The following is a 22911-nucleotide window of genomic DNA, read 5'->3' as shown; positions in this document are numbered from 1 at the left end:
GGTCACTGGGTGACAAAAATCGTCTGTGCAAACCTAACCTAATGAAATGAATCAATTCAGAGCGCTTGGAAAAAGCTTTTAGCTAATCATTTCTAAGGTACTAGTGTTTGACCCTTTTCTCTTGGCATTTTCAAAAGTAAATAGAATATAGACAGGAAGAAATTGCAAAGATAAAGATTGCTCTCTAAATATAACAGTTTTGGTTAAACCTCAATTTTCAGAGATTTAGGATTATTGCCTGTATAAGCACATTCAATTAACCTAAACATATATCAAACACCAGAAATAATGTTTTTGCATTGGTTTACAAGAGCTGGCTTGCATATACAGATAGATCCTATTGTACAGTTTTGTGGAATATGTGGGTTCTTAATAAATACATGTTAATGCTAAAAAGCTAATTTAGTCTATCCCTCCTAAAAATCCTCACAGTCAAGCAGTGTGGGACTGGGACACCAGGGGCCCACCCAAAAATTTTAGACCAGGGGCCCATCAAAATACTTTAGATCAGAGGCCACTCTCAGTACTATTATAATTCCTCTCCTCACACAACCTCTATTCTGCTAGTCTCTTTTCTTTACATGCAATAATATATTATTCAATCTATTTAGTCTCTTTGTTCTCATAGAAATAGGTAATGGCCATGAAATATGACAAATGTTTAGAAGCAGGAGGGCCCACTGACACCTAAGACCACTGGGAGTTTTCCTGGTATCCCTGTGGGCCTGTCCAACACTGCAGTCAAGACAGAATCAGTAGACCCATCATTGGGAACATTAAAGCAGTATGATCCTGCAATCATGAAAATTAAGAAAGAGACCAGAGGGGTCATTTACAAAAGCAGAGGCAAGTGAGGTCACTCTAAAATGGATACAAATATTGTGCTCTTTGATGCCATTCATTCATACATATATGCTCATTGTTTTTCTGTATAGGTATACCTATACATCCTTTCTGTGAATTGATGCTGAGGAACCCTGGATACCACCATCCTGAATTAGTAATAATTCCAGGGTTCTCACAGCAGGTTATGTCAGAGCACTGAAAATGACAATGCCATAATTTGTACTTTAAAAACTGTACTTGTAGTTGTAAATGACACTTCATGGTTCCAGGTGGCATACAGGTGGCCATTCACTGTCAGCATATACAGTGGGTCAAATTGGAAAAATAAGGAAGATTCAATTGTTTTGCACCTGGGCCAATGATCAGATCATGATATGGGCCATAAGTATGCCTGTCTAGAGAAAACTGCATATTGTTGCACTGATGAGGTCCTCTCCCAAAGGGATTTTCTAACCTGTCCAATAGATAGAATAGATTGATTTTTTTGGCAGATAGTTAACCTGGCCAACTGGCTGCCAATTCCATCTGGAGCGGCCAAGTTAGCAGCTTTTATTGGTGTATGTATAGCCAGTTTAGTCCTTGGTCGAGACACTTGGGACTACCGTCTGTGGCACTCTCATACCTAGGGGTCGTTGGAAATTATCAAGCAGAAAATGAGGTTTGTCTGTAATATAAGCTGATACTACAGGGCTGATTGTTACATTCTGATGCTAATTGCACTGGTGTCTGTGCTGCCATGTAGTAATTATCTACAAACTTATATTGTGACATTTCTATTCTATGTGTACTGTATATTGTGAGTGGATTCTTGAGCTCAGCACAGACCATGTGCAGTGAACCAGCAAAAAAGAAGATGAGGAGCTATTGGGGCATCTTTGGAGATACAGATCTTCACTGCTAAAGGGCTGTGGTTGCCTTGGGCAGGTACAGAAGTCCAAAACATAATGTTCTACACTTCTAGCTACTTCTTGAGCTTTACTTATCCTTAAAAGGGGAACAATGAAAATGTATTTATATGTTGTGAAAAAATGTGATAACACGTAGTAGTAGTAGTATTGCTTTTAGCTGTAACTTTTTGGAGCTTAACAAAATACAGAATAAGAAAATATACAGTATGTTCAAGCATTCTAGGGTCCATTAGTACTGCAGTAACGGCGACACTAGGCCATGGTATGCAATGCAACTGCTACTAGCCAAGTCCATAGTATATAGATGCAGAGGGATGCATATTATGTTTTTGAAGGGGCGACATGCATACAAACATTAGTGCAGCAGCTTCCTGTAGTCACAATTTAAGGAAGGAGCCCTGTGAGTAGTAAACCCAAAACATTTTAGGGTAAGGGCACACAAAACAGACTTCTGCCTCTCAAGATTTCAAAAGGTCAAAAAATTATTTTTCAGTAAAAGCAGAGGGAATATATTTTTTACAAGTATGGAATCTATCATATGGATTGCTTGGGATTTTCTGGTTAAGGGTTATTTCTGTAAATTAGGTGAATGCCTGATATTACAGATTCTCAGCTTGCTGATAAATTCTCTAAGGCCAACACCAGATATGGCAGATTATCTGCTCCTTCCTTGCCTGCGCCCAAAACCACTGCGTTGGGTCAGATGCAGGCACACCTGGCAAATTTTGGCATTGAAACACAGGAGTATGCATTTCCGCAAAGGAATCTGCATCTTATATATACACGCAGTGGTTCTGGGAGAAGGGGAGGAAGGGTCTTGTGCATATTCTCAGCCTGTGGATAAATGTCTGTCACATCTGGAATTAGCCTTAGAGCAACAAAAAAAACACTAATATGGATTCATGCAGCTTATTTACCATCAAGCAAAACATCATGTTTATTATTAAAGTAAAAGAGAATACAAAAATTGTAATTATTTGCTTAAAATGGACGCTATGGGAGATGGCCTTCCTGGATTTTGGAGCCCAGGTATGGGATACATTATCCAGAAAGTCCCGAATTACGGAAAGGCTGTCTCCTATAGACTCCATTTTATCCAAGTAATCCAAATTTTTAAAAATGATTTCCTTTTTCTCTGTAATAATAAAACAGTACCTTGTACTTGATCCCAAACAAGATATAATTATTCCTTATTGGAAGCAAAAGCAGCCTATTGGGCTTATTTAATTGTTACATGATTTTCTAGTTGATTTAAGGAATGAAGATCCAAATTACGGAAAGATCCATAATCAGGAAGACCCCAGGTCCCGAGCATTCTGGATAACAGTTCCCATACCTGTATAGATTTATATGAAATGTGTCACTCTAAAGAGATGTTTTCAGGAACAATAAATCTTGGAACAAGTTATCTAGATTACTGAAATTCTCATTTATAAGGTGGCTATACACATGTATAGAAACAAGGCTGAAAGGACAGTTGATTTGAACGGACTTCCAAATGATCAGAACAGCAGGAAGTAAAGAAGAGCTGTGTCTCCCCTCCTTACTTAATTTTTGCGTACTGACGGAAATTGTCAGCACAGATAATCCTTCATCCACCAGGATCTCAAATTTGTACAAACAGTCCCCACACTGGGCCATACATGCTCAGATAGCCCGGCAATCCGGCAGTATGGTCAGTTGTGTGTTCAGTCTGCTTCTCTCTGCTCCTATACGCTTCCGTGAGTAACTGCACTGAAAGGAACAGTGTTGGACTTGGTGCAACTACATGGGTCGGAGAAGGGCTAGAAAAACGCAAAGCTTAGCTTTTCTGGGCAATCTCCTTTCTGTGTAGCTAAACTCAGGCCAACACTGTGCCTGCCAGTGCAGCTAGACACAGAAGAGTACAGGAGCAGATCCCCTTCTCTTCGCCGGCCTAAAAAACACAGGCTGAGAGAAGCGGACTGAGCCCTTGCCTGAAATGAACATACATTGCTTATAAAAATCTTCTTCTCATCCGCCTGAAGATTTGAGGACTGCATTGCTGCATACAGATTTATTATCCTATTTAGCAAACAAAACAAAAAGTAGAACATTCAATCAAATCTAGATACCCAAAGAAATAAATGTCTGATAAACAGTGGCTCCATTTTTTTCAGTAAACAACAGATTTACAAACAATAAAAGTATTTTAACATACACTTATTATGTCTGCAGAAACCACCAAAATTTAAACAGACCTGGCACAGGCCTTTAAAAAAACACTTGTGATATACAATGAATACACAAATCTTATTGTGTTGAGGCACTGCAGAAGGTTCATATGAGGATAAGTGGATCATTTAAAATCTGGATAACTCTATGACCATGCTGGCAAATAAAAAAACATAAAAATAGAAAACTAGATGTATGGTACTGTTCATGTTGGTGTTCCATTAGGCAAAAACTGGAGAACAATTTATTTCCTAATCCCAATTCAGATGTATCTAATCACTCTCAAACACATAAAATTAGGTGGACCATGGCAACACTATATATAGTGATTAAAAGGTGATGCACACCAGGATTTTTTTACATAAACATAGCTTACTTTATTTTTGAAAAAATAAAGTGAGCTATGTTTATATAAAAAATCCTGGCGTGCATCAGCATTTAATCACTATATGTAAACTTTTTTTGGTTTGCACCCAGGTATAAACTTTTGTAAGTGTGTAATATATATATATATACATATATATATACATATATATATATATACATATATATATACATATATATATATACATATATATATACATATATATATATACATATATATATACATATATATATATACATATATATATACATATATATATATATATATATATACATATATATATACATATATATATATATATATATATATACATATATATATACATATATATATATATATATATATATATATATATATATATACACACACACACACACACACACACACACAGGTATAGGATCCCTTATCCAGAAAGCTCCGAATTACGGAATGGCTCTCCCATAGACTCCATTTTATCCAAATAATCTAAATTTTTAAAAAAAGATTTCCTTTTTCTCTGTAATAATAAAACAGTAGCGGATGCCAACTAAGATATAATTAATCCTTATTGGAAGCAAAACCAGCCTATTTGGGTTTATTTAATGTTTAAATGAATTTCTAGTAGACTTAAGGCATGAAGACCCAAATTACGGTAAAACCCCAGATCCTGAGCATTCCCGAGCATTCAAATGTCTTTTATTGTGAGCATCCCGAGCATTCAAATGTCTTTTATTGTGTACATAAATCCGACGTTGGATTTATGTACACAATAAAAGACATTTGAATTTTTCACAAAATGGAGTGCGGGCCTTCTCAATAATTATATATATATATATATATATATATATATATATATATATATATATATATATATATATACATATATACACACATACAAATTATTTAGCTTAATGACTAGCTTACATGCAATATACTTTGCAACTTCCTTAGCCCAGTGTAGGAATACAACTCAGGTATGGAATATCAATACTGGGTAAGAATAGGTCAATTAAACAGTCTTTGTTTGGTTATTTCATCCCCTATACCACTGCTTAGCACTTAGAGTAGATAGGCTAGCCACACGTGCTGAGCAGTGGTATAAAGCAGATGTCATTTATATTCAGACTCAAGTAAATAGGGTTAGATGAAATCCCCATAAGCTGCTTTACCTGTGTGCTCCCACAGCATCCCATACTGAGAAGATGGTCGCCTCCTTTTGCAGGTTGCCAGTTCTTTTAATTCTGGAGGGTTTTTGCCTTCTTCAGTGGAGACTAGAAAGATTCCCAAGTGGGTGGGTAAATAAAAGTGGGACAAAAAAACTAAATTTGCTTCAATGAGGGGGAGGGAATGTTGGAAAAGATAACTGCGCAGAAACGAATGCGGAACACAGGTAAAACAGGAAACCCTTAATAGAAATCAAGGTGAAAAGAAATTCTTTGAAATCCAAGACGAGGCGGGGTCAGCGGGAAAATTGAAACCCCTCCCTGTGCAAAAAGAAATCCGGGGGCGATAAGGGGAATAACACTGGGGGTTGGGCCCAGGGCTTCCCCTTGTCACTTGCTGCTTTCTCTTTAATTGTCGGCTCCTGTCACGAAGAAGAGGATGAGTCCCATCTGCATTGCCTGGAAAAGGCTGCCATGGGTTGACTGGACATAGTTTGCAACCAACAGGCTGGGGAGTGAAAGGAAGAAATACCAATGGAAAAAAAACCCAACAGCGGAATGTTTATGTTTGTCAGGGGACAGCCGCAGGCTGGGACTGAGAGATTCTCCGTTTGGTTGCTGTTTCCAGCCGGATGGTTTGTCAGTGGGGACTGTAAACAAAGAAGGTGGGACTAAAGGCCAAGGGGGCGATGGTTTGAGCGTCGACAGGTTTTTGGTGTGTGCCCCATGGAGAAGAGGATTGGTTGCTTCCGGCTACTGGGAGGGGATAGCTGTGTCTGTCAGGAGAGGAATCCTCCCCAGCAACAGAAAGCCTCAGAGCTTTACTGAGTTACACATCTCTCCTGAGCCTAAGCAAGACACACAACTACTAATAAAGTACTGTTTTTTTTGCTGGTTGCTGTTGTAGGAGGTGCAGCTATTTTGTGCCTGCTGCTGTTAGTCCTTCTCTGCCTGCAAACACCCCCCCCCATTTTGCCTGTCAGGTATTGTGTCTGTGCTACTCTTTTTCCCTATGCATATAACAAGTAGAAGCTTACAGACTGCAACATTTACTGCAGGTATTTGCCAACACAAAATGCACAAACTATGCAATGTTATAAACACACAGTTTTACTTGCATCAACTATTTGTATTCTTAATATCACTTAACCAAATATTCATTCATGTCCTGTGAATGTTTGTTTGATAGGTACAACCGTTTTGGATAAACCTTAGGATAAAGTTTCAAAGAAATCTAGGCAGAGGAACATGTGCTGTAAAGGAAACATAATATTGAGCTTAGACTGATTCAGTCTTTATTGCCTGACTACAGCCACCACATAAGGTAAGATCTTCCTTTACCATCTCCAAGGGAAGGCACTTTTTTTTAGAAAAGAAGTACAGGTATGTGATCTATTATTCAGAATGTTTAGGAACTGGGGTTTTCCGGATAAGGGGTCTTTCTCTAATTTCTATATACTTAAAGTCCACTAAAAATATTTTAAACATTAAAGTAACCCAATAAGTTTATTTTGCCTCCAATATGGCATGCAAGTTAGGGGGTAGGAGTAGGGATGTGCCGCCTCCTTTGGCCCCTCATGAATGTAGTGTTGCCAAACACAAGCAGCGCTGTATAAATGGCGGTGGCCACTGTTCTATGTGCTCTAAAACACATTTCTGAGCAGAAATGACCCCATGATCTCACATGCAGTGGCATTAAATATATGTTTGGATAGCACTCCCCGTCTGTTTCCACAGATTGCTGGGATTAAGACAGACTTGTCAAGTCAGTGACACAGACCCTGAGATTTGGTCAGCAAGGTACATGGTAGAAATAAAATCAATCTGGGTTTATTTGCTTCATAAATAAATTCATATAGCTAACAAATATTTTATGAACTATTGAGAAACCCACACCCGAGGTCACAAATAAAATATATTTGCTAGGTTATTTTATTTTTGACGTAAAATAGAATTACTACCATCTTACTTGCCCTTCCCAGGCATCCCTCTTCATACAAAAGGGCTCATTTTTAATGCTTATTGCAGTGTGCAAAAAAAGACAGCAATCAGGCATTTTTTGCACTTTGCACACTGCAAGGTACATAGTGCAAATTGCTGTGGGCTTCGCACTTTACTTCATATTAGTGAGGGGCTGGGAGAGGTAGTAGGGGGCCCACTCCCTACCTTGTGCATAATTCTGCGGTGCAAGGTAGGGAGAGGCAGGATACTGTGCTCTGCACTGAGCCCAGATTTTTGATGTTTTGATCCAGTGCAGAGAGCAGCAACCCCAGAGGTCCAAGTGCTCTGTAACTAAGGGCCGTGCTCTAGTGCCCCTGGGGTTTGTAGATGACCCCCTTAGACTCACACATACACAGTAGAGTAAAATGTTTACATTTTACTCTAGTGCGCATGTGCAAATCTAAGCTTTGCCCTAGGGATGCATAGCAAATGTAAGTAATAGCTGTGCAGTTGTGTACTGCAACTTCTGGGGGGGGGGGGAATTAGCAACACAATTTAATGGAGGGTGCCTAACAAACTGCCACCCCAACCTCCATTCAATCAGGGTTTCCTTTTCTTTTAATAACAGTAGTTTTGCTTTTAGCGAGAGCTATTTTGAGCTCATTTTGTGCTTTTTAAATGACATGATATAGTCCTAATGCTTCTTTTTTTAACAGTAGTTCTCATTGATTTGTATTTACCATTGAACAGAATAAGGGGATGCATGTACAAACATTTTGGAGTCTATAAGTACTGCAGTAAAACACATACAGGGACATGTTTTCTATTGCAACCACTAGCTTCCCTCTGCACAGATGCAGAGAAATGCATATTGTTTTATTTTTACTGGTCACATACAAATATTATCTAGAATGTGTAGCCACAGTTCCGTTTTGAACAGACATTCATACACACCACAGCAAAGGAACCCCAAACCATGATCTCAAGGAATTTATATTTTTAACAAGCAGCTATTATCTGCCATCTCCTTCTGGTTAATTACAGCCATACTGAGATAATGTTATTTTGCAGCATAGCCAGGGTAATATATCCACAAATTATTATTTAAGAGTTACTGCTATCATTAAAGGTTTTAAAAGGGTAAAATAAAAAAGTCCAGTAACAGAAGAGAAAATAATTATTTACTACAAGTAATTTTAAAAGTGCATTTTGCTTCCTTTTCAGACAAATGCCACTGTTGAACAGTTTTCAGTGACAATGTAGCTTGCATCAAGTTATTGCAACAATGAAAGATCTCCTTTTTAGTATGTATAGTGCTCGAAAGAGTTGAGCTTGTAATCAGCCTGAAGATTTGAGGACCGCAGTGCTGCAAACAGATTTACTATCCTATTTAGCTTGACAGAAAAACTGTACGTTACATGCAAATTTCATGTGAATAAATGCAGGTGCCAGTACTAACAAATATATAGGCCGCCTTAACACTCAAGCAGCTCACATTAAAATCTGTGTGACCTGGATCTCTGGAATAAGTGACCTTACAGCCAGTCGCATAGACTATTATCCACTGCCTGTGCCTTGCTTACATATACCAACCATTCTATATGCATTTTGTAGAAGAAGAGTCGCATTTACAGATATGCAAAGAAGATGTATAAATAAATAATCGCAGCTCCAATCAGTAAACAAAAGACTAATTTTGTGTAGATGCAATGTAACACATATCTTTCTGATTTCCACATAAGCAGTGTCCACTAAATTCAAACAGACCTAGAGAAGGCCTGTATCATGACATTCACTTACAAAAAAAGGCAGCACTTATTGTCAAGGCACTGTAGAAGGTTCACATGAGGATAAGCAGAAGGTTTCAAATCTGAATTTCTAATTTATATCCATGCTAGCATATAAACAAAAATAAAATAAAAAACAGACATAGCTATTTATGTTTGAGCTCCCTTTCTCTTATAGCAAAGAATTCCATTATCAGATTATTATCATCAATACCAGAAAGCACCTTTTACCCTAGTCACAATTCAGATTTATCAGGGTCATATGTAAACACATACATTATGTGGACTGTGGTGGTCCATGCCACTTTTAACATTATTAATCTTAATGACTAACTGGCACGCAATTAAAATTAACATCTTCCATAGATCCCAGTGTAGGAATACAAAATTAACAACTCTGAACAATAATAATAACACCTAATCCAGATCAATAACAAGTAAGGGTAGGTAAATTAAATAAACTATTTTATTTGTTGACTATTTTATTCTCAATCAAAAACTCCTAAGTGGTTGTGTAAAGCATTTATAATCAAGCTCAAGTAAAGGAGGGGGGATAGATGAAATCTCATAAGATGCTTTACCTGTGTGCTCCCACAGCATCCCATACTGAGAAGATGGTCACCTCCTTTTGTAGGTTACCAATTCCTTTTATTCTGGAGGGTTTTTCCTTTTTCAGTTGAGACTGGAAGATTCCCAAGTGGGGGAGGGGGTAATATATAAAAAAGGGGGAAAAGAAAACTACATTTGTTAAAAGGGGACATATTGTGTCATCCTCATCTCCTAGTATGATATGCCCCTTTCCTTAAAATATATAGTGCCCCAGGGAAAAAAAACATTAAAATTGCGTTTTGTCTCTTAAAAATCTAATGATATCAGGGCTACAGATAGATCTTCTCCGCTTGGTGTCTAGGCTGAAATGCAGGCTGGGCGTATCCTTTCATTCTTTCCCAGGAAGTCCTCGTAACTGTGAGTGACAATCAGAACTCTGCAATAGGAGCCAAAGCCCTGCCCCCTGCTTCTCTGCTACCAGGCTCATCAAACCGTCTCAGATTGTTTCTGCTCACTTTGCTTTGTGAAACTGTATCTTCCCCAAACTCTGAAATGATGCTGTGTCCCCATTATTATCTGTTAAATCTCATTCCCAGCATGTCCTGGGGTAGTTCGCTTTCAAATTAACTTTTAGTATGATGCAGATGGTGATACCCTTTCTAATTGGTCTTCATGTTTTATTAGCTTTCAGGGTTTTTAATTATTAATTTTTTTCCCTGCAACTCTCCACTTTAGGCTTGCCGCAGCATCTTGTTGCCAGGGTCTAGCAACCAGACAGTGTTTGGAATTTGAGACTGGAATATGAATACAAGAGGGCCTGAAAAAACAGAGCAATAGTAATTTGGATGTAGGGGTCAGTGACCCCCATTTGAAAGCTGAAAAAAGGCAGAAGAGATAGGCAAATAATTTTAAAACTATGAAGACCAATTGAAAAGTAGCAAAGAACAGGCCATTCTATAATATACGGGGAGGCCATTTATCAAAGGTCGAATTTCGAATTCATGTGAATTATTTTACTCTAATAAATTCGAATATACTCACAATTCGACTGGGAGGATATTTAAGAAAAATTTTTAATGGCTGATATTTGATCGAATAGTTCAGACCCGAAAATTCGAATCGTACCAATCAAGTTTTTTTCTCCAAAAAAAAAAACCTTGAATGTATCCAAATGGCTCGATGGACGTCTGCCATTGACTTGTACATGAACTCAGCAGATTCTAAGTGGTGAATCTTCGAATTAGGACTGTTTCCATGTTCTAGGTGTAATAAATCTCACAATCTAATTTACAATCGAATAGGGGGATTAAAATTTGAATGTGTGAATTTTGACATAAAAAAAATCTAAATTTGAATTTATTATTCGACCCTTAATACATCTGCCCCTTAAAGGTGAACCCCTTTAAGTTGAAAATTCATGCTTCAGACTTACTTGCGATTTGATTTAATCTTTTTCAGTGAAGGTGAACAGCACAATCTGTTTTAGGGCAACGACAGATGAGGAGATTTTTTCCCCCAGGAATTCTGTGATGTTTACAGGCAACAAATCTCATGAAAATAACTATCCCTTAACTAACACGGGGAATGCTGCATGTAACAAGTTTAAAGCTGGCCATAGACGCAAAGATCTGATGGTACGAATCGAGGATTCGTACCATTTTCGGACCGTGTGGGGAGAGTCCCGACATTTTGTCGGCTGCCGATAATATCTCTGCATGTATTGCCAATCGTACGATTTTCAGAGGGAGACTGTCACTTGCTTTTGTCTGACATAACTTTCGTACAATTGCTGTCAGGGGCAGGACATCGGCTGATCTGTTTTGTACTTTATTTGATCTGAATGGTTAGTGGCAGGTTGGGAGATGGGGAAGTCCGGTCGTACGATGATTCGTACGATCAGATCTTTGCGTCTATGGCCAGCTTTACACTTGTTTATATGTGCCCATCTGGAGGAACTGTAGAAAAACGGTGGCCTCCAGCTGCTATATAGCAGGAGCCGCTTGCACATTTTTATGGAGGTAATTGTTTTACTGGGACAGCTGATGGGCCACATTCTGATATATGCTATTGGTTAATGACAAGAAAGCATGCTATTCCATGTGAGCAGGTGTGCCCCTGCTCACCTAGCTGTCACACAACTAATACTGCTTCCATCTGAGGTTGAAAGCATTTTTTATTCATGCCATTTGGGGGCTAGCTCCTACATAGTGTGATGGCCCTCCAGCTTTCATGAAATCACAGTTTGCAGATGCTGAATAGCTATTTTCGCACTTAAAGCCACAATGAAAAATTCAGTTGGACTTTTTTTTTTACTGTTTTCCTATAATTGAAGTTTTAAAAATGAATTTGTTTTCAGTTTCATGTTTTCCAGTTGCAGCTCAGTAAATCGGGTTACCAGTACTCTAGGCTGTTACAATTTGATACCAGTTGATACATTTGATACCTTAGTTGATACATTTTCTGTAACAGAGCAACTATTGCAATTTATACATTAGTTGGTGATATTTCCCTGATGGTTCTGAGAAATGTATGAGCCATTGAAAGCTGCCTTCAGAAATGCCAGAATATGGCATCAGTACCACAATTATTAATGAACAATGCTAATATGCTAAATAGAAGCGCAGTGATACAACTACATTATTTACTGAAAAAGCCATTTACCTCTTTATCAGCAGGCACTAAGCATCTCTACTTGTGCCAAGAAGCAGGACCGCCATCAGAAATCGCAGGGCCCCGTACGACAAAATTTCCTGGGCCCCCTGGGCTGCGCCCACCGCAAGCTCCACCTACAGGTGGAGGGATTTACCAGATTGCCATTTTCAGTCATGGATCTGGCACTTCCCTATTTTAAACATCAATGATTACTAATGAATTAATGTATTTTAGTTAAGGACAAAGGATTATATAATGTATAGATAGTTTAAAAATGTTTTGGATGCATGTAATTGTTCCACTGTCTCTCTTTGCATAGCTTACCTTTATTTGTTATGCTAAACACATTCTTTTGTTTCCAAGCTGTCTCAGGAGAGAAATTTCCTTAAACAAAAGTTAATAGAGGCACCGAGGACAATATATAAATAAAAAAGCAAAACACTTATTCACCACAGGAAAAAATGGGCTTGTAATTAGAAAATGTAAAAGCGGTGAAAATGCTGCTTATTTAAATGCTCCAAAAAACAAACCGAGTTTATTATAAGTGCTTTGTGTATTCACATCCCTGTTTCAGCCTGAATGAAATAATTATTGCATGGCCTGCCGCAGTGATTTACTTAAAGCTCGATTATTCCATCTTGACCTGCATAAGTGTTGAATTCATAATGGTGCAATCTCTCTTGCTTGGGCAAAAATCATTGCTAAGCTCCTTATAAAAGCTGAAAGGCTTTTCAACATAAAGTAGGCACTGTTCTTTTTTTAAGCAAAAATTAACACACTGGATAAGGTGATAAATAAGTGGCCCTGTTAACTGTTTGCCATGTAAACTAAAGTCAAGGTGTCATCAAAGGTTTGCAGGAGTGTTAAGTACTGAGGATTTTAGGGTCATGAGTTAAGCTTTTTGTTGTGAAATAAGATTCCAGCTGGGTCTAAAGGGAAACCAGAGACTTGAGTGGTACAGTTCCGGTACCTGCATATGTGGTAAATATTGGATCAGTAGCAGATACTGGAGTATGGGTTGTATTAGCCATGGATTCCGTTTGACACCTTTTATGTTCTGCTTGTATGCAACATAGCATGTATAGTTTCATCATTTATTTGGGATGAAAAAAGGCAACTGTCTATCATGTTCAACCACTGTAAATGATCCCCTGCACACACACCATTATATACACACCTTATGCACGTGCTCATTTCTGAAATACAGGTCAAATCCCAGGTGCAGCTCTAGTTCAGCTACAAACATGTTGGAAAAAATGCAGGGGGCACACCAGGTCTTCAATTATCAAAATATTTGTTGACATTTATATCTGGGTCGTAGGATAAAGGTCTTAGAAACCTGGATAAAGCTTTGACAAATGAAACTAAAAAAACACGTAAAGCCTATTTCACTGGGGGAGCACCAAAATGCTAGGCACCCGTACAGTGAAATAGATTGCAAAGTTTTTCCTCAGGCCCCTGGAAAAATTGAGAAGTTCGCTGGAATTTTCTTTCCTTTAATCCTTCAGACTTTGTTAAATTTACTGTACTGCACGTGCAAAAACATATCTGCTCAAGAGAAGTCTGGAAAATGGTAAATTAAATGCCATTGAAGCATTTTTTTGGGGGAATGCCACCGAGCAACATCTCTATTTTTTTGTACACACAGACACCCAGAGTGCAGGGTGCTGGACACTCTTGTAGCTTTGAAAACGAACCTCCTGCGCCCAGTCTGGGTGCATACCTCCCAACATTTTGGAAGTAATAAGAGGGCCAAAAAAAATTTTTCCGCACGTAGTGCAGCAATTTTTTGACCACACCCCTTTCTGTGGCCACACCCCCTAATTACCATGTTTGTTTTACAAAATTTGGCAGGTTATGAAAGTTTGAAAATATTTCTCCTTATCTAAACTGTGTTTTTGTGTCTCAAAATTGTTACAAAGTATCTTATTTGCACCTGTTAGCTGTTCTGGGCTCTCTGCTAAAAGCCAATTAAGTGAGAAACTTTGTTTCTTTTTCTGGCTGTTCAGTGCAGAGAAAAGAGGGACTTTCTAGTACAAATAAGGGACTGCGGGTTGAGCTGTCAAAAGAGGGACTGTCCCTCCGAAAAAGGGACAGTTGGGAGGTATGTGGGTGTCTGTAGGTGTGAACTCACTTTGTGCTCGTTTTGGGATGGAAAGGCAGCCAAAATAAATGAGCATATGATGTGCACGCACACATGAAGGGGTGGATGTGCGGGGGGAACAGAAGTCTGCAGGCCTTGGAGTGCATTATTTTAAAATCTGGCACTGCTTAGACAGTTTTTTTCCATGGAGCAGTGCAGTTTTCTCCTAACTGGAGATAATAAAAGACTCAGTGTGCACCCTACATTTTTTCTACACACATATATATATATATATATATATATATATATATATATATATATATATATATATATATAAATATACACAAACACACAGATACACAGATATAAATATACATGCATACTGTACATACAGTATACTTGCACAAAGCTAATCATATCCTGTAAGATTACTCTGGCCCTGGATAGTATGCATGTCCATGAACTCATCCAAGTGTTTCTAAGGGCCATGGCAGACAGGGAGATTTGTCTCTCGTGATTAAACCTTCGCTGCCATGGGCAACAAATCTCCAAAAAAGAGTAACCATAGCATAAGTTTACTGCAAGTAAAACCTATTATTCCCAGTGATCTGGCTTAACCGTGGGAAGATGCAAAGGGAGGCAATTTCTCTCGATTAAACTGGATTGGGAGATTTGAGTCTGCAGAAGTGGAGATTTAACTGTGTGTGACAAATCTCATGTGCCATCACATTCAAAGGCCATAACATCATCGCCCAGCAGGCCAATCCATAGCCTGAAAAATCATATGCAATGGCTTAAGGAAAATGTCTGTTCCTCCAGTCCTGTTGCCTTTGTATAGGATACGTTGTATTAAGCCATCATGAATTTACTTGAAAAAAAGATATGACCTTGTCTGGCTTATTCTATAAGACACATTAAAATACAAACTGCTCAACATCTCTTTTGATTACAGGCAACTACACTACTGAATCCTTAGCTATCACCAGAATTTCAGCTGCTCCATACAATTTGACTTCTGCTTTAGCTAATTTAATGGAAGTGTTGAGTGTGGCATATTAATCATGTATTCTCTGCCTGCCAAATGTAATAATTGCTTTTTAAATGCAGATTTTATTCATTATCAGATGGTTGTGCACTGCTGGTAACTGGATCATTAAACCAGCAGGCTTCCAACTTGTAAAGGATGTCCAAATGTGTTGCTCTCATTTTCATAATTATGCCAGAGAAAACATATACTGACACTAGCTGTATCATGGGCAACTTATAGCAGCACTCCAATTTGGAATTTCAGCAGCTATATGGTTGCCAGGGTCCAATTTTTTTTTATATGTTTTTATTAAATTTTCAAACATGCAATACATTTTCTGAACATAACATAACATACATGTCCTTGAAGGTTCATTAATGATCATTAATGTAACATGTTAAATCTTACAAAAGAGAAGCAAATAGGAAAAAAAAATATGAAAATAAAATAAAATTAAAGATGAAAGGAAAGGGGGGGTTGAGGGAAAACATAGAAACACAAATCCCGAGTTAGTCGGTTTTCACTGGTTAGATTTAATTTACCTTAAGTAAGAAGCCAAAAGTCTATTAATGCGGTGACTGCTGGGGGGGGGGATCTCGTGATAATTTCAAGCCTTTGATATGTATCTTGAGTATATTGATTTGTTTATAGTAATAATGTGTTACCCCGCAAAGTCATACCATGTTGTGTTTTGGAAGGTATGGTATCTTACCAGGGTCCAATTTAACATTGCAACCAGGCAGTAGTGTGAAAGAGAGACAGGAATTTGAATATGGGAGGGCATAAATAAAAAAGATAAGTAATACAATTCAGCTATGTAATTAGGCAAAACCTACCCAGAACTATCTCCTGATAAGTGCTTGTACAAAGTGCTTTCAGGCAATACCCATGAAACTTAACTGATCAGTTTCTTTTATATGGTCAGTTCATGTGCAGATCATGTAGGTCAGTGATCCCCAACCAGTAGCTCATGAGCAACATGTTGCTCTCCAACCCTTGGATGTTGCTCCCAGTGGCCTCAAAGCAGGTGCTTATTTTTGAATTCCTGACTTGGAGGCAAGTTTTGTAATATAAAAACCAGCTGAACAGCCAAACAGAGCCTCAATGTAGGTTTAGAAACCACATAGGGGCTACTAAATGGCCAATCGAGCCCTTATTTGGCAACCCAGGAACATTTCTCATGCTAGTAACATAGTAAGTAAGGTTGAAAAAAGACACACGTCCATCAAGTTCGACCTTTTAGTTTTTTGGGGTTTTTTATCTGCCTAACTGCTAGTTGATCCAGAGGAAGGTAAAAAACCCCATCTGAAGCCTCTCCAATTTGCCTCAGATGGGGAAAAATTCCTTCCTGACTCCAAAATGGCAATCGGACTAGTCCCTGGATCAACCTGTTCTATGAGCTATTTCCCATAACCCTGTATTCCCTCACTTGCTAAAAAGCAATCCAACCCCTTCTTAAAGCTATCTAATGTATCAGCCTGTACAACTGATTCAGGGAGAGAATTCCACATCTTCACAGCTCTCACTGTAAAAAAACCCTTCCGAATATTTAGGCGGAACCTCTTTTCTTCTAATCGGAATGGGTGACCTTGTGTCAGCTGGAAAGACCTACTGGTAAATAAAGCATTAGAGAGATTATTATATGATCCCCTTATATATTTATACATAGTTATCATATCACCCCTTAAGCGCCTTTTCTCCAGCTTGAACATCCCCAATTTGGCCAGTCTTTCCTCATAGCTAAGATTTTCCATACCTTTTACCAGCTTAGTTGCCTTTCTCTGTACCCTCTCTAATACAATAATGTCCTGTTTGAGTGATGGAGAAAAACTGTACGGCATATTCTAGATGGGGCCTTACAAGTGCTCTATACAGTGGAAAAATGACCCCCTCCTCCCGTGACTCTATGCCCCTTTTAATACAGCTCAAGACCTTATTTGCCCTTGATGCTGCTGACTGACATTGCTTGCTACAGCCAAGTTTATCATCTACGAGGACTCCAAGGTCCTTTTCCATAATGGATTTGCCTAGTGCAGTCCCATTAAGGTTATAAGTGGCTTGGATATTTTTACATCCCAGGTGCATGACTTTACATTTGTCAACATTGAATCTCATTTGCCACTTGGCTGCCCAGATTGCCAGTTTGTCAAGATCATGTTGCAAGGATGCCACATCCTGGATGGAATTAATTGGGCTGGATAATTTTGTGTCATCTGCAAACACTGATACATTACTTACAACACCCTCCCCTAAGTCATTAATGAATAAGTTAAAAGTGGACCCAATACCGAGCCCTGAGGAACCCCCTTAAGAACCTTACTCCAAGTAGAGAATGTACCATTAACAACCACCCTCTGCACCCGATCCTTTAGCCAGTTTCCTATCCATGTGCAAACGACTTCATTAAGCCCAACAGACCTTAGTTTAGAAATCAGTCGTTTGTGGGGCACAGTATAACCCTTTGGCAAAATCCAATCACATTGTCTGACATGACCTATTCTTCATAAGGCCATGCTGATTGCTGCTCATAATGCCATTGACTAGGACACATTTTTGAATGTGATCCCTTAGCAAGCCTTCAAATAATTTGCCCACCACAGATGGCTGAGATTGTAATCCCTTTTTAAATATTGGAAAACATCAGCTTTTCTCAGAAAAAGAAAATCAGAAATAGGGGCTGGTCTAAAACTGAACTAAGCTTTCTTAGAACCCGGGGGTGTATGCCATCAGGCCCTGGAGCCTTGTTTATATTAATTTTTATTAAAGCTTTATGAATCATATCCTGAGTCAGCCACTGACTAGATTGAGCTGAGCCATTAGTGCAGCTATAAAGTTCTTTTACACTGATGAAAAGAACTGATTTAGCACATTTGCCTTTTCTGTATCTGTTACAACCATACTGGTACCGTTAGTTAATGGATCAACACTCTCAACCTGCATCTTTTTATTATTAATATATTTAAAATACTTTTTAGGGTTAGTTTTCACCTCCACTGCAATTAACTCTTTATTTCCTTTCTTTGCCTTCTGGATTGCTAAATTTACAACATTTATTACAGTGTTTATATTCATTAAATGCAGCTTCTGTCCCAACAGATTTGTAGTTTTTAAATGCCTTTCTCTTCTTTCCTATTAAATTCTTTACTTCTGTATTAAGCCACATAGGATGATTCTTAGAGCTTCTACATTTACTCCTTAAAGGGGAAGGAAACCTAGTCTGCGCAAATGCCCCACCCCCCTCCCGTTTGTTGCCCACCCTCCCTCCTGGCCTACCCGTCCCGCTGGGCAAATGATCCTACTGCGCATGCGCCGTTCAAAGCAGGAAGAAGATCGCGTGGAAGAAGATGTCGTCGGTGAACTCCCTGGACTGGACCTTTAAGGGAATAAATTGAGAACAGTAATGATTTAATATCATTTTAAATATAACCATTTCTGTTCTGTGTTTTTAGCTGAAAACGTAATGCCCCAATCAATACTCTGTAGGGCAGCCCTCAAGGCACTAAAATTAGCTTTTCCAAAATTCATGGTTTTTGTTGCCCCAGTATATATTTGTTTTTTGCACCAGACATTAAATGATATAACATTATGGTCACTATTACCCGGGGGTTCAATGACTTGCATATTTGCTATAAGTTCTGGGTCATTAGAGATCACAAGATCCAGAATAGCATTTTTTATGGTAGACTCCTCAACAACCTGTGCCATAAAATTGTCATGCAACAAGTTTGTAAACTTGTTCCCATTACTGTAAATGATCTGGCAGTACTGTTGTTCCAGTCAATATCTGGGTAATTAAAATCCCCCATTATCATTACTTTACCCAAACTAGCAGCCTTTTCTATTTGCATCAGGAGCTTAGCCTCCTCCTCGTCACTTACATTAGGGGGTCGATAGCATACGCCTACAATTAATTTGCTGGATTCTTTACAATTGGTGAAGAACTCCACCCATAAGACTTCTGCCCCCTCATTTTCTAACATAACCTCCTCCTTTATATAAGCTTTTAAATCCTGCCTAACAAACATACCCCTCCTCCTTTTCTATTGACTCTGTCCCTCCGAAACAAAGTATAGCCGCTGATATTAACTGCCCAGTCATGTGACTCATTCAGCAATGTTTCGGCCACACCAATCACATCATATTTTCCCTCCAGCACCTCCAGCTCTCCCATTTTACCAGTCAGACTCCTTGCATTTGTAAACATACATTTAATACTGGTACCAGTGATGCTCTTTATATTCTTTACTTCTGAATGTTGCTCATGGACGGTTTCTAAAGGTTGGGGATCCCTGATGTAGGTGATGGGCAGGGTGGGGGCTGTGAATTTTAGGCATGCCTGTCAATTCAACACCAGATGAGTTGAACTGAAAGGTATACTGTGGGAAGAATAAGGGGCTATATCTTTGGTTACACTGGAATGCTGTAAATTCAAACTCTTACATGCACCATAAAACATATAGTAAATACTAGAGATTGTACTTGATTTTCTTTTCCTTGTTGTAATAATAAAGCAGAACCAGAACATACCTGCTTTTATAAGTAGAACACATACCTAAGAGAATATTTATCAATCTACCCTATGACACAGGGTCTGTTCTCTTTCATTCCTATTTAGACACACTTTTAGGGCTCTTACAGACAAGGGTTTATAGCTGCGCTCCCCTGCATTCCAGTTTTATGCGTTCAGCCGCAGGGGAGCGCAGGAGTAGACACACTGAATTCTAATCTGTACTCACACAGACGCATGTAAACGCCGAACGCAGGAAAAATGCAACATGCATGCTACAGCCCCACTGAAAAAAATTCAGTGCATCTACTCCTGCGCTCCCCTGCGGCTGAACGCATGAAACTGGAACGCAGGGGATCGCAGCTAAAAACGCTCGTCTTTAAAGGGGAAGGAAACCTAGTTGGCGCAAAAAACCCTCCCCCCCTCCCGTGTGTTGCCCACCCTCCCTCCTCCCCCCCTGGCCTACCCGTCGCGCTGGGCAAATGCTCAGCGGGACGCGATCTTCTTCCTGCTTTGAAGACGCGATCATCTTGCGCAATCTTCTTCCTGCTTTGAACGGCGTTTTGGCGCATGCGCAGTAGGAGCATTTCACCGGCACGGATCTACTTCGCATGCGCCGGTCAAAGCAGGAAGAAGATCGTGTGGAAGAAGATGTCATCTGTGAACTCCCTGGACTGGACCTGCGCAGAAGGGTAAGTAACAAGTTAGGGGCATTTGCCCAGCGGGACGGGTAGGCCAGGGGGAAGGAGGGAGGGTGGGCAACACATGGGAAGGGGGAGGGTTTTTGCGCCAACTAGGTTTCCTTCCCCTTTAAGAGCCCTTAGGCACTCACATGAGGTTTTCTGGGTTGGCTTGCTGCCTACGTAATCAGGCACAGTACAGAATTCCCTTCAGTTGCACTGAAGGGTAAAGGGGAGCTTGTTTTATTTCCTGCAAAAGAAAGGGCTGAAATATTTATTTTTAAAGGGGAAACAATATAGCAGAATACTGTTAACAGACCTGAGAAGAAGTATGTTATTGTGTCAGAAGCAGCAATGTAATTCCAGGTAAAGTTGGTGTACCGTGTAATTCAGTCACAGGGCAAAAAAAATAACAAAAAGGTGGTATAAAGGTGAAACCTTTCTTGGCTAACTAATCTATCTTAGTTAGCCATTAAGGTATCCCCTTTATACCACCTTTTTGTTATTTTTGTGACCAGCTATAAATATTTCTTTCAGTAGCAATTGCTATTGAACTTCTAGCAACACTAAGGAGCAGATGTATCAAGGTTCGAAGTGAAAATTTGAAGTAAAAAAGTTTGAATTTCAAGCTATGTTTGTGTACTATAGAATAGGCCAAAATTTTATGCGAATTTGAAAAAAATTAGACTATTCAAATATCGAAATTTATTCAAGTACTGTCTCTTTAAAACTTCGACCATTCGCCAACTAAAACCTGCCGAATTTCTGTTTTTAGCCTATAGGGGACCTCCTAGAACCTATTTGGAGTCATTTGGCGGACCGTTTTTGATCGAATAGGTCAGTTTTCGATTGAATTTAAATCATACAAATCGAAGTAATAGAGCATTCTAATCATACGATTCAAAGTTTTTACCAAAAAAAAGCCCTTCGATTTTTCCCCCAATTGACTCCAAATAGGCTCTAGGAGGACTCCAAATAGGGTCTATTCTCTAGTCGAAGTACACAAAAATTAGCTCGAAATTTGAATTTTTATAATTGAACTATTCACCTTTGATAAATCTGCCCCTAACAGTTTTAATTAATATATAATGGAAGGTTGCTTAGAATTGCCTTTTATTTCATTATTCATTAGGAGGAGCTCTAGCGATTCAAACTAATAAATTGATAAAAGGCTATGTAATAGACTTTGACCTCAGACCACATGGAGTCTGGGGCCTTTTGGAAAGTATGGTCAAGGCTTTACATATATTTTCATTTATGGAACCTTCTTGAAAAAGAAAGGAAGGAGTTATAACTGGGGTAATAGTTTCAGTATAAGGGCCCCACTAAAGGGCCACTGAAGGTGGTGCAAAGGAAGCAAAACTGGTGTTTCCCGCCTTCATTAATTTCACTTTTCCCCATCATCCAAGTGGTGCCAGCTCTTAAATACACCTTTACTGCTTCCAACCACCCTGTTACGACTATGAATTATGCTGATTTCAATTCTCTATTACCCTCCAAGCTGCACAGGGAGGGGGTCAAAAGCATGAATCCTCCACACAATCACATTTAATGGAAATTTTTATGTCTAGGCAATGCTGCTGTTATTTTAAAATTGTCAATAGCACTTAAGTCTATTATAAACGCAAGAGATTTATAATCCTGTAAGCATTTTTTGCTTCCACTGTCTGCATCCTCTGCTAATGATATGACCTTCAGTTAGTCTTTGCATTTTATTTGTCTGTGTCATTTATATCAGAATGCAATAGTCATAATGAGACCAGACAGTATCTAGGCTCAATAGCTTAGCATGAAATTGAAATCAGCTATTCATTTACAATTCTTCTGTGAAACAAGCTAAAAGGTATTCATGGAGGTATAAGAAAATGACTGAATCTTAGATTCTTCCATTTGATGACTAAAGACACGGCTCCTGCCTGTGCAATTCATTTTATTTCTTTGACTATTTCCACTAGCCATACCATGCAGTGCAAAAAAGCTTCTACATATTAGCCCACACAGACCAGCTGTTTGTGCATTTAAAAATGCATACCATTAATCATATAGAAAGCAACGCAGTCCATGTCACACAATCGTTGATCCATGCAAACAATAATCAAAGTACTTTTGTGGATTTTACCAACATCGTAATTGAATCCATAGCATAGATAGATGCTATAAGAATGAAAATGTGACATTGGTCAACAGTCCAAATCCCACTATAGATGCAAG

At 38.8% G+C, this 22911-nt stretch overlaps 1 protein-coding gene and 1 long non-coding RNA gene across 4 annotated transcripts in view; one reads left to right on the top strand and one right to left on the bottom strand.

The window, feature by feature from the left end:
- Window positions 1–10091, bottom strand: part of slc44a1.L (solute carrier family 44 (choline transporter), member 1 L homeolog) — an 83088-nt gene extending 72997 nt beyond the window's left edge. The window contains 1 exon segment of one of the 2 annotated variants that reach the window (NM_001091778.1): window positions 9784–10091. In NM_001091778.1, the coding sequence (NP_001085247.1) occupies window positions 9784–9807 (24 nt within the window). In that variant the 5' untranslated portion in view covers window positions 9808–10091. 2 annotated transcript variants of the gene reach the window in all.
- LOC108713854 lies at window positions 6301–14163 on the top strand. 2 transcript variants are annotated; one of them, XR_001935234.2, is made up of 3 exons: window positions 6301–6532; window positions 6664–6798; window positions 12424–14163. It is a non-coding gene; the product is annotated as an uncharacterized LOC108713854 (long non-coding RNA). The 2 variants fall into 2 exon arrangements; XR_005961432.1 differs by lacking the exon at window positions 12424–14163 and adding an exon at window positions 8640–9790.
- Window positions 14164–22911: the final 8748 nt, after the last annotated feature.

Source organism: Xenopus laevis, chromosome 1L (assembly GCF_017654675.1).
Source record: "Xenopus laevis strain J_2021 chromosome 1L, Xenopus_laevis_v10.1, whole genome shotgun sequence".
Lineage (NCBI taxonomy): Eukaryota > Metazoa > Chordata > Amphibia > Anura > Pipidae > Xenopus > Xenopus laevis.
This window is presented reverse-complemented; position numbering and strand designations above follow the sequence as displayed.